This window comes from Heliangelus exortis, chromosome Z, assembly GCF_036169615.1.
Source record: "Heliangelus exortis chromosome Z, bHelExo1.hap1, whole genome shotgun sequence".
Classification (NCBI taxonomy): domain Eukaryota; kingdom Metazoa; phylum Chordata; class Aves; order Apodiformes; family Trochilidae; genus Heliangelus; species Heliangelus exortis.
This window is the reverse complement of record NC_092454.1, coordinates 26,934,160-26,947,184: the sequence shown is the minus strand read 5'-3', so window position 1 is coordinate 26,947,184 and position 13,025 is coordinate 26,934,160. Positions and strand designations below refer to the sequence as shown.

At 35.0% G+C, this 13,025-nt stretch overlaps 1 protein-coding gene across 1 annotated transcript in view; it reads left to right on the top strand.

The window, feature by feature from the left end:
• The window catches only part of MAN2A1 (mannosidase alpha class 2A member 1), a 100,996-nt gene that overhangs the window by 52,710 nt on the left and 35,261 nt on the right, over positions 1 to 13,025 (top strand). The window contains exon 12 of the mRNA XM_071731210.1: positions 1,719 to 1,786. Coding sequence (XP_071587311.1) covers positions 1,719 to 1,786 — 68 coding nt within the window. The remainder of the gene's footprint in view (positions 1 to 1,718; positions 1,787 to 13,025) is intronic.

Genomic DNA, 13,025 nt, shown 5'->3' with positions numbered 1-13,025 from the left:
ATTACATGCTTCAGTTTATTTGTGCATGTAGCAGGATTAGTACAGCCTTTAGTATATGATTACCTCACACTTCTAACATAGCTAGTATGGCATATATTGTACTGGCTTAGATATGTTACGTGTCCTACCTCAAATTACTCTTCCTTCCCAATGTATTTTTTTTAGAAGTAAGAATTGTTAAATTAGTTTGTGAAGAACATTTTATGTTGATGCATGTGCATATATGTGCCTTTGGGTGTGTGCCACAAATAAGTCTTCTCCTGGTTGGCTAACAAAAGGCTAAAAAAATGAATGTGCACCTTCACTTGCATAAAGTAAGAGTATTCTGAAGTCAGTGAAGTTTTAACTTTGCTCTGAGTTATCCTGGTGGATGTTCTGAAGTTTTTTTTTCTTTGAGCTTTCATTGTTCCTGTTCTTTGGGTCTGGATTAATACCACTGGATTGTTGAAGTACTAATTACTGTTTAAACTGTATGTTGCCTAGGAGCATAGTAGTCAAGCCCACTGTTAACACTGTGAAAGCAGAAATGGAAAACAAAGTTCTTATTCAGTGAATTTATTGTATTTGTATAAAATGGAAAAAAAAGGTGATTACAGAAGTAGATTATGATTTATTGGCAATATACAGTGACTGCAGCATAATATGCCTGCAGTACTTTGGTTACCACAACAACAGGTTTTTAATGTGGGATTTGTGGCATGCTCTTAGAGGAACTTCAGGATATTTACAAAAAAGCTTTTGCAAACTTTGAGCAAGGAGAAAGTTCAAAGGTGCTTGTTTTGAAGTATCACCATGGTATTTTGTTGGCTGAAGGAAACTCACTGCAGAATTCCTTCAAGTTCAAAACATTCAAAATTCATGAGGAGAGAGCTGAGAAAGACAAATGGCCAGGACTTTGAAAATGGCTATTAACTTTGAGAGGAAAGAGGAAAAAATACTTGTCAAAGCCACAGCAAGAGGCTGTAGCAGCATTCTAGTAAATAGTAGGTACAACCAGAAGAAAATTAACCTTCTTGAAGTCAGAAAAAAGGAGATTGTAAAAGAGGTATGATGGAATCATTGTGGTTTTCTCATTAGGTAATTGGATAAATTTGTATATCGTGTACATTTTACACAACCCTCAGTAGTAAACAAACAAAAAAAATTGCTTGGAAGACAATACGCTGAAAACCAAGAAATTTGGTTTGATCCAACCTGAATGATCCAACCAATAGGGAGAGATCCAGCCTATAAAAGTAAGGCTATATAAGCATTGCACCATTAACCCGATTTCATTGAGTGCAGAAAGAAAACTTGCATGGAAGTGTCAATTGTTTGAGAAACATAATTTTGGGGATGTTTTGGAGTATCCATAGGAACTGGGAGCTTTGCACTTCAGTTGAAAAGTTGTCAGCGTTAACCAGTAGGACTGTTATAGTATATACAAAATAAACAGGAGTGTAAGGTTTTAGTATTTGTAGCAAAAGAAGGTTAATAAAAATACATAATTTGAAGGACACTGGTAATGATGATGTCTTGTATGGAAAAATTAAAACATGGGAGTGACAATTTGAAAATAGCATCTAATGAGTGACATTTAATGAAAGCAAAAGTTATGCAATGAGCTAGTCAGAGTGCCTTTTCATTTTGTAAATCTGTAGTACATAGTAGACAAAGCCATATGTTTTAAGCATATTCACCTACATATATAAAGCAAATTCAAAGATGTTCTCTTGTAGGATGATGTTCAGTCTTCCCAAGATTCTTTGCCACGCAAGACAGTTATAAAGCTGACATCACAACCAAGGTAAATAATTTATGTACCACTTAGTAGACATTATGATTCATATCTGAGAATCTTTTAGCAATGTGCATGTTTCTACTACCTAATAGGTTCTTATGCCGTTTCTTTTTTTTTGTAACTTTCTCTCGAAAAAATAAGGTAAAATTTAAATATTTTTAATAGATTAATTAAAAGGTAGCCCGGTGTATTGTGCTAATACTGTTATGTCTAGTTGAAGGAATACACAACACTTAAAAATTATGGAATTTTCTCACATACCAGTAATTCAGCTACACCAAGTAAAGTAGCCTGTTTACTGTGTGCTTTTACAGCACTTTAATCCTTAATATGTTACGTTTGGGAGAAGCAGTGGAAAACAATTAGAGCTGGATCAAATAATATTGTGAGCAAAGCCTTAATTTTTATAAAGCGAAAAAATCACAATATATAAATGCTGGATTGTGTTTAAAATTAAAATAGAAGATATATTAAGATACTGTTTTCTCTTAACTGCATCTTTCCATTGTATTAAGCAGCCTTACTTCTTTATAGTTAGCTCTGGAGTATTCATTTGAAACTGACATTTTGCTATCCCCATGAGCATTCACTGAAATAAGTTAAACATGTATTAGGAGTTAAATAATCCACATGAATTAAGATAGAAGAGCTGCTATGTGTACAAATCAAGTGATAACAGTTTTTTTTCCTTACAGAAGAGTTAAGATTCATTTAAAAGGTAGCAAATGCTGTATTTGCTGATGTTAGTATTTAATTCAATTCTAGCAAGTGGCAAGCTAATAAAACTTAGTTGCCTAATTCAAAACCTCTAATCAGTTTATTTGAAAAACTTAGTAAAGTTTGGTCCTTGTGAGCTTTTGGGGGAAGCTGTCTTCAGACCTCTATATTTAAATGTATATAATATGTGTGTATATGTAGTTTTAATCTAAGTTTGTGTCTGAAGCAGTCATATAGCATACTATTTTTTTTATTCTTATTTTTTTTAAATAGGAGGTTTATTCCCTTATTGGACTGATAGATACCTGCTAATAGTTAATCTTAAACTTGTTCAGAGTGGTCAAAAAATCATAATAATATATAATATATATAATTTAAATATAATCAAGATATATCCCCTCAGATATCTTCACTTGCAGAGGGTTTTATATATATATTATATATGTGTGTCTATATATATATATATATATATATATATAGTATATAAAACCTTGGTAGGAGGAAAGTGATGATGTAGGCTTTCTTTGGCCTTTGAGAATAGCTTTAATGCTGCTGCAATGCTGCTGCTTTCCCTGCCTGTGTTAGCTGCTGATATTTACCCTGTGTCCCTTACATGCCCTGATATCCACTGTTCCACTTACCTCTGTATAGTATGCTAAGGAAGTTTTTCCCTTTTTCATCTTTATGCATTTCAGACATTTTTTTTCCCCTCTCGGTTTTGCGTTGAGATACATATCAAGTTTATTTTAAAATTAGTATTATCCTAGCAGCCTTTATCTGCTGTCCTCTCATCCTGACTTACTAAGAAGATAACATTGGTAGATAATTGCTAGTTTTAACTTCTATGGTGTTGTGAAGATCCCATATGGTGATATAAAATGTGGTTCATGTTCCAAAGACCATAATCAGAATTGTGGGAGATAGACTAAAGATGAAAACTGAGATGAAGAGGAAAAGGACTACAAGGTAATACCGATACTGCTGGATGAAAATGTATTTTTCAAAATATTTTCCTGTTTGGAAACACTGTTGAAGCAATGCTCAATACTTCATGTTTCCCTTATTGTTAAAACGTTTATTTGAATATCTATTAAATAATTTTCTCTTACAAAAATGAACTTAGTCTTTTTAGGCTTCTTTATCTCTGGTTGTAGTCTGAATCTCTGGTTGTATTCTGAATCTCTGCCAGCATTATTACCATTGTGAAAAATTATGTGTACACTGAGGCAATAACTTTGCTTCTATCTGTTATGTAAATATTCTGACTGCATCTGAGCTTGCCAGAGAACTGGTAACTATGTGAAATACTCACTTTAGTAGAATCTTAAACTCAACTTGATATATTTATCATTAAGGATTACTGTGCTTAAATTTCATAATTTGAATCTTCTCAGACAGAAACTGGTATTTCAAATTTGAGGCATCAGCACATCACCTATAAATTTAGAGGAACACTACTTGATGGGGTTTTTTTCATCTCACAATTTTTTAAAATTCTAATGAATTAATAATTTTCCTAATTTTTTCATGTTTTACTGAGTTCATACTGACAATTTCAAATATAACCTACTTTTCAACAGGGAAGCAGCTGGGGATATGCTTTGCCCTCTTTTTTGCAGCCTTTCTTTTTTTTGATAATTTTTTTTAGCTAAGTGTTGTCTTCAGTGCTTGTGAAAACCATAGCAGTGAAAACTGATTAAACAGATGTACAGGAGCAGGAGAGCAGACCAGCATGACTATGAGTTAAAAAAGAAAAGCGGAAGAAAATCTTTCACTATGGTTTCATATGGTTGTGTAGTTTAGAAATATGTTTCAGAATGCATCTAAGTAGATACTGCCTTTGATATATTTGGTATCGTTTCCCTCCCTACCTATCTGTAGGCACCCATGCCCTCTTTTCTCTGCAGTGTTCTGTTGGCATCTTTTTAGGAATACATAGGGTTTGGTATTTTTTAAAGAAGTGTGTTAATGTCAATTAAACAATTATGGAGAGTATCTTAAATCTTCCTGTGGCTGCTACCACAATGTAGTCTTAGGATCAGGCTTCTGACTACTGCAGTTATGGCATATTTAATTACTTTGAAACCCTTTAACTGGTAAGTGAACTTGAATGTTTTTTTAAAAAATTGCTACTTACCTATGGAAAGGAAAGTTTTCATAATATCCAACTAGATATAGATATCCAACTAGACAGAACTAGTTTTGTTGTGTTCTGAAACTATTGCAGTGTGTCCTGAAGACAAATCATACTTCTGTGAGAGCCCTGCCCTTTGCTATAGTCATTGCTTCTTGGGAATGGGCTGCCAAAGGTTGTATTTCCCAAATGGCAGAAGACTTGTTCTTACTGGACTTAGGGTAGGGGTCTGTGTGGGTCTGAGCTTCTTGCCATCTAGATTAAACTGTCATCTGTTGCTCACAGTGTGAGTGGCAAGATTTTCCTTCTGTTCCTATTTGCAGTGCTTTCCTGCAGACAGCATTGCATGGGAATGCAGTACATGACCAAATAGCTGAACTGGCTGGCTATACCAAGTTGGATTTTGCAGTAGCATTCTTTGGCAAACTGTGGTGAACCTAGGAGTGAATGAAAGCTAACAATATCAATCATACTCACCCCACCACTTCTGAACCTTTATGCACCTAGCTGGGGGACTTTTAGTACTGAGCTCCATTGTACTCTACAAGGATGGTATAAGACATTCCATCTCAGTTGAAAAGATTGATATTGAAAGTTTTTTTAAAACCATTGATTTAGAATTATTTTTAGTGCTAAACCAACAATACTTACAATTTCGTCACAAGTTAATTTTGTCAATTAATCACAGAGGAATGGTATGATATCCTTATCAAGCTAGTTTAATAGCTTAGCAGATGCATTTTCCACTAGTTAAAATATTCTGAGTAGGATACACCATGATCAATGATTTCTTCAAAGATATGTCTTAAGCACCAAGCAGTTCAGTGACATCCACCTTATAAAAGAAGGTTTTATCTTTGAAAAAAATAAGCTGGGCTATTAATCCTATCTTCAATATCTATGAGCACATTTTTGCATAAGGTTGTAATTAACAACTTTTTGGCATGTTTTATTCATCCTCGTAGGTCCAAAATTTGTGATATTTTTTGAGGAAGAATATACTGATTTACCTTCGAGTTAGTTGCCTTTCAAAACCTTTCTTGGCATACGTACCCACTGGTTGCTCAGCACTATAATGTAGAAATTATAATGTATCTATAATGTAGAATCTATAATGTAGAAATTAAAGCTATGTCATTAAGTTTAATATGTGATAAAGAATAATTTGCAAAGGTCAACAATTCTTTGTAGAGCAGTGTGTATGTTACAGTATTTGGCTGGAAGATGACATCAAGCATAATGTGCCTGAGAAGGAAACTTAGTTGGTGTGATATGTCTAAAGGGAAAGCTGTCCTGATGATGTGAAACAGTTAATTATAACTTCACACCAAAGGAGCTTAGAAGGTAACTGGATTGGGATAATGTTTTAATATTCTCATTTGGTAACTTTAAGTTTGGTTGTGAGTTTTTTGTTAGCTCTTTTTGCCTATGTTGTCCAGGTTGGTTCAGTCGCTCTAAAGAGTTGCCAAGTATAATAAGAAATACTCTGACAATATTTAATATTTTAATAATATACATTCAAATACCTTTTATGATTGCATGAATTCTGAGGAATAACTATTTCTAGTTATATATTGAAACATTTTTTAAAAGCAGCAGTTGAAACAAGGATATATTCAGTGGTCTGTGAGGAGAAAAATGTTTAAAGAAAACAGGAAAGAATACAGTGACATTTAATGTGAGGGCCAAGATACTTGTGGCTGTTCATTTATTGCTAATAATCGTGCTTGTTCCTCAGGGAAAAAAAAAAACCACAAAACCCCAAACCCAAACAAAAAATAACATCCTCTCCCCTGCCCCTCCCCCAAAAACCCAGCCCCTAACCACTAAACCATAGCACCTCATCTGCCCATCTTTTGAACACCTCCAGGGGTGGTGCCCCCAACCACCTCCCTGAGCAGCCCATTCCAATGTATAACGACTCTTCTTGTGAGAAGGTTGTTTTCTAGTACCCAGCCTGAACCTTTCCTGATGGAGCTTGACCCCATTTCCACTTGTCCTATCACTGGTCACCAGGGAGAAGAGGCCAGCATCTGTCTCAGTACAATCTCCTTTCAGGTAGTTGTAGAGAGCAATGAGGTCTCCCCTCAGCCTCCTCTTCTCCAGGCTGAACAGCCCCAGTTCCCTCAGGCTGTCCTCATGAGATCTGTTCTCCAGACCCCTACTCAGCCTATTTGCCCTTCTCTTTACCCTCTCCAGCACCTCAATGTCCTTCTTGCAGTGCAGTGCCCAAAACTGCACACAGGACTCAAGGTGCAGCCTCACTAAGGGCAAGTAGAGGGGAGGATCAGATCCCTGCTCCTGCTGGTCACACTGTTCCTGATGCAGGCCAGGATGGAGTTGGCCTTCTTGGCCACCTGGGCACACTGCTGGCTCATGTTCAGCTGTCTGTCAGTCAACACCCCCAGGTCCCTCTCTGCTGGGCAGCTCTCCAGCCACTCCTTCCCAAGCCTGTGGCACTGCTGGGGGTTGTTGTGGCCAAGGTGCAGGACCATTGGGTGAACCTCATGCAGTTGGCTCAGCCCATCAGTAGATCCTGTGCAGATCCCTCTGCAGAGCCTCCCTGCCCTCAGGCAGACTGATACTCCCAATGTGAACTTCAGAGAAGTATTTCAGTAAAAATCATTCTGGCAGAAGAGGTGGTTTCAAAATGAACAAACCCAAAAGCAGGATACCATCATTCTGCTTTAGAGGTGGAAGTTAGCTGTGCACTGACCTTTATGACCCAAACGAGCAGATTCTGCATTGACAGTATAATGGCAGAGCAGAGTGTGGAAGAGTTCATAGGACTTTGATCTCTTAAAAGCCACTTTTTCTGTAAGGTCATCAGTTTTAGAGATTACCATGTTTACTATGAGAGCTTTCTACATCTGGCTTTAATTACAGTACACGGAGACTTGTCTCAAAACTGACTTCCTTCACTGGCAGTTGACACTTCACTAAAATTTTGGAAGCAAAACCATCAGTAAGATAAGGGATGAATGTCCATTTAAAGGAAGAGATAGCTCTTCAAAACTGAACGGTGCTTCATTTTTTAATTTATTGTAAATGTTCATTATTAAGAAGAAAAATGCATCTTTGATTTGCAATTATTTGTACTCTATAGCTTTCAGTTGAATTAATCTTTATTTTTCAAAACTCAGTTTTTCACTGTTGTGCTTCTGAATTCAACTTGTTCTAAAAGTTGTTAAATTTCAAACTCTTGTCACTTTTTTAGTAATGTCTTATAAAGAAAACTTTTTTCAGTTTTCATTCTTGTTGATAAACCAATGACACTCTGTTCTGAATATTTTTGTTTACTGTCTTTGAAATTGCAGTTGCAAAGTTAAACCAGAAAATTAGTTGAAACTGTTTGTAGACTCTTTTTAGTTTCTCAAAACTTTACAAATTTAGGATTTTCATTTCAATGCAAAGAATCTCAACAGTTGTTGGCGTTTGCAGTACCAGTGCAACCAGAACACAGAGGTGTTTGATCCTTTGGTTGCTATAAAAATTTGTAATATTACAATGAAAAATCCCACTATTAGATGCAACAAGAAGTTTCTGTGTCCTCTGAAAACACTGTAATGGAATGCCACATGTAATGCAGAATTAATAGCTTGACTACACGAAACTTGAGGGGAAGGAAGCAAGAAGGGTTTCATTATGAACAAATATGCTAGGAAAGAACTGAATACAACTGAAAGATCTGCACTGTATGCATGTTCTTATCGAAGCAGTTTGGAAGTAGAAGATGCACATTTTCAGTACATTAGCATATTTGTGTATTATTTATTTTTTTTCCAGGCACTGGCCTCTTCACCCTTTTTACTGGTGTTGCTTTGAGGCAAAATCTGTAGTTAGTCCAAGGCTCTCAAGGCACAGACTGAAGTAATATGGCATACTTAAAGTCTTCTGCTCTTCTGAACCAGATTTTTTTTCCCTTCTAAATGCAGATTTATAAAGCCTGCACTACAAGAGGAACAAGGAAAGGATTTTAGTGAAGGTACTTCCTGATCCTGAAAAAGTCAGGGGGCTTCAAGCCCATCTTGGACTTCAGAACACCTCACAACTTTGTGGTAAAAGAAAAATTTAAAATAGTGCCTTTGGACTTAATTCTTTTGTCCTTAATTGGAGATTAGTTACATGCTCCAGATCAGGATATGTGTGCCACTACAATCCATCCAAATCATAGGAATGATGTGCATCTGGCATATGTAGGTACATAACATTTTAAAGTCTTGTCTTAGGTTGATGTTGGGTTTTTTGTGTTCTCAAAATTTATAGTTCTTGCTGTCCTGTTGTCTGTGTTTATCGTGAATGCTGTTTTCTTGAGGTTGTTCCATGGTTTGAGCTTGAGAGCCACACAGAAGCCCCACTTCCTGTGAGAGCAGAGGAATGGAATATTTACCTGTTTGCCTAATTCTCTGCCTTTTGCATGAGCAATGGATGTTTTAAAGATGTGTCTGTAGAGTTATAAAAAGAATTGATAGGAATGGTCATGTGAGTTCTCTCACCTCTGTTAATGAGTCAGAAGTTTGACTTTGGGTTTGTCATTAGGAGGGACATTCCTGGAGTGATTCCAAATTCTGAAATATCAAACTGAGATAAAAAAACTTGTTTTTAAGCACAGTATTGTTGTTTTTAATTGTTTGTATGTTAAGCAGAGCTGTGATCCATTTGTGCTTTTAGAAAGTAAATTTAATTTTAACATTACAGCTCTATTTCTAAACTGCTCACTTAACTTCCTCTTCAAGTGCTGTTACAGTCATAGAGTAATTCTATTTTACTTCTAAATAGTATCTTTTTAATATTTTTATGTCACCTGCTTGATTTTAGAATGTAGAACTTTCTGTGGATAGTAGATTCTGTTTCCACTTTTTTTTTTTTACTTTTTTTTTTTTTTCTTTTTTACCTTATGAAAGCAATGAATACTGTGTCCTTGTGGTTTCAAGTTGAGTTTAGATTCCTACCGGTTCTTCTGCAGGATTTTTTCATAAACTGGAAAAGATGTCTTATATTTAGAAAGAGGCAAAAATCTTCATATTTGTTAGCATTCTACTCTACAATAAATAATTTAATTGGATTATAAGAGTTGTTCCTTAGCTTAGCTAGTAAAATGGTTTGTTTAGTTTTGTTTTGTTACACCTTTGACAGTATCAGTGGTCCCAAATTAGGATTCTTAAATTGGCAAGCTTAGCTGGATGTGTTGCAGTGGATCAAATTAACATTATTTGTCTTATCCAGTTAAATAGGCTGGAAAATCTCCTTAAGTTTATGCAGTGAATTAAAAGCTCCTTGGGAAGTTATTGGAATTTCTTTTTTTGTGACAACTTGCTTTTCTCTGACTATATCGAAAACTCTTTGCTTAACTTGAGTCTTTTTTTTTTTTTTTTCAACCATATCCCACTGCTCCAAATTTCATGTTTACATCTGACAGCATATCTGAGACTGCAGCTCTTTAGTCATAAGGTTTTTCTCACAAAGGACTTCTCTCTGTAATTAAATGTCTAGAATTGTATAGTTATGAATGTTAATGGTTTCAGCATCTACTCTGTCTCAGAGGGGGCGTAAATTAAAGCTGCAGCAATTATTGAAACTAAGTGTTGTAATAACACATTTTCAGTGTAGTTTAGTGATCTGAGCCTAACTTGCTATAGCTTTTTTTGCAAGGTCATTGTCATAATATGAAGATTAAACTTAAACTCCCTAGTTGAAACAGGAATATTGAAATAGATCTGATCCTCTTACTTCAGAACTGGAAAGTAAATAAGCCGGCTTGGCATCATGTTTTAATATATTTAAGTACTTTACACATCAAATTTTGCAGAGTATTAAATTTTAAAATTTTATCTAACAATGGATAGGTAGGTTTCTGAAAAAGGGGGAAGTGCTCAGTAGAGTGTAACTACTTACATTAGTAGCAACAGGTCAGTTCTTTATAGGAATGCTAAGGTCAAGAAATTCCCTAATACTGGAAAATTCTGGATTTTCCCTCTGCCCTCCTCCCATTTCTCCCTAAATTTGTAGCATATACTGTATATGTATGTGTACATATCCAGTTATATACATAAAAGAAATTACCAAAATCCCTTACATCGTGTTTCTGTAAATGAGTTGGCATGGCTTGACATGGAAGTGTATTTTCCCTTCTGGAAAAAAAACCAAACTAGTACAGAATTAGTCTGTCTTGTGGATATTATGGTTTTTACTTCCTTTCTGAATGTGAACTGGGAAGAAAATTGGGTTTGGATTATTGGGTAAGCATCCATGCATACATCCTGAAAAATATTTTAAATGATTCCTCAGGGGCTTGTGGACTTTTAAACTCAGAATTAACTGACAAATTGATTTCTGCATTCTTTGTTTCATTATTATTTGGTAGGGTCGCCACTATTAGAAGAAAGTTATGAGCCAAATGTAATTCATAATAGTTCAAGATACACAGAGCTTAGATTAAGTTCAGTGTTTTGAATAATGTGCTACAAAAAGTATAATTTGGATCATATCAGGAGACCTTTTTACATTTCATAATTAAGTTCACATAGCAGAAGAGGAGATGAGGATGGTTTTAAAAAATGGCTGAAGAGTAAAATTTAAAAACAAGCATAAATCATGCTTGAATACCTTCAGAAACTGGATTAGTTACATGATTTTAATGTATGAAATTTTGAATTACTTTGTCCAAAACTTTCTGGTACCTAACTTCTTTGTTAAATAGATTGTGGTTTGTACTGATAATCTGTCTTGAAATGCTGTAAAATGTATAGGTTTTCATACTAAAGCTCAATTTAGTAACTTACAAGAACTGTAGAAAAAAGAAATTGCAGTCATGAAGAGTGATTTTGAGCTTACATAGTGGCTTTTGGTTAATTTTGTTTCTAAAGAATATTAAGTGCATGGCTTGAGAAGCTAGAAAAGTGTAATTTTTTGTAGAACCAAAGGAGCAGCATGTTCACATGATTTCAGATGGTATTCTTTCTGATTTCCTATTTCTAAGAATAGTGAAGTTGTTTTAAAATGACACTTGATGTGTCATTTATTTGGCATTCATTTTGAGAATAATTATTTTGTAAACTCTTTTCAACTTTAGTACTTCATAAAAAAAATGCACTCAAACTTGGCCAGATATAAAAAAAGTTGATGTGTACTTAAAATGTCACTTTTATCATACTTCTAAATAAAGACTCCTTGACTATTATGTAAGATCATAAAAACTGTGAACTGAACTAACTTTTTTTTTTTTTTCTTTAACCTGGTGTCTTGAGTAAATACACACCAGTTTTTCGTCTTAAGAAAAAGGGTTTTTTTATGGTTAGTTTTTGTTGAAAGGTTTTTCCCATGACCCTCTAAAGCAGGGATCTTTCTAAATAACATGAGCAATTGCTGATGTCCAATTATTTAAAATTTTATTCTGTATTAAAAAAAACAATGGAAAGAAGTGTTTATTATGTGTTTTCAGCAGCAGCATCAGAGATGATAGCATAGTTGAATTATGGTTTCTAATCTGCTTCTGGTCATTTTTAACATGTATATAGTTAATTCCTTTTCTTTAGGTCTGAAAGATCTGCAAGATTTTTCTACATGATTTTTGTTTTCCCTCCCTGCTGCCACCCCCCTGCCCCCTTAGTATTTCAGTAGTACTTGGGTGCTTCTTTTTGTTCTTTTTCTTTCTTCAGAGGAAGTCTATTTACACAGGGATCTAGTATATCATCTGACTTTGTGGCATGTATCTTTTCTCAGTTTTGGATGTACTTCTCTCAGTTTTCCTTTTTTCACCACTTAGGTTTTTTTTTTTTTTAGCTTAGCCTGTATAACAGAAGAGGGAAAGGAACTTACCAGCCTCAAAGGTGCTGTTCATGTAACTTTGAATTTAAATTTGTTTATGTGCCCAAAGAACTGGTTTTGATCAGTTATAATTGGATGTGCTCGTATCTGTCAGGTTTGTCATAGAGTTCCTAGTAGAATTAATGAGGCTGAGGTAGAGTGCCTCGAGAAATTGATTCTCAAAGCAAACTTGATGAAAGTTCCTCCACCAAGCAGTAACAGCTGTGGTCCTAATCTTTCCTGAGCTGAAGTATCTTGAACCAGGTGGTTTTCTGAGTAATACTTGTCAGTGATGATCCTCTGACATTTACTAGTAATGAGTTCTGGTTTCTCACTTTACTTGAAAGAATCACTTATGAAGGCAGCATTGAAGAAATTTTAAAAGAAAACAATAATTGTGTTGCAGGTGTTACCAGTAAAGGTGTGTATAGATCAGTATATAGGTATGCCCATATGTTTATGCACATCAGTGTAACAAAAAGAACAGTGGTCTGAAATTCTGTAACTTACTGAAATACTGTACTGTAACTAAACTAACTACAAAATTTGCAGTAGCATTCTTCTAGGAGACCAAGATTAAAGATGTTA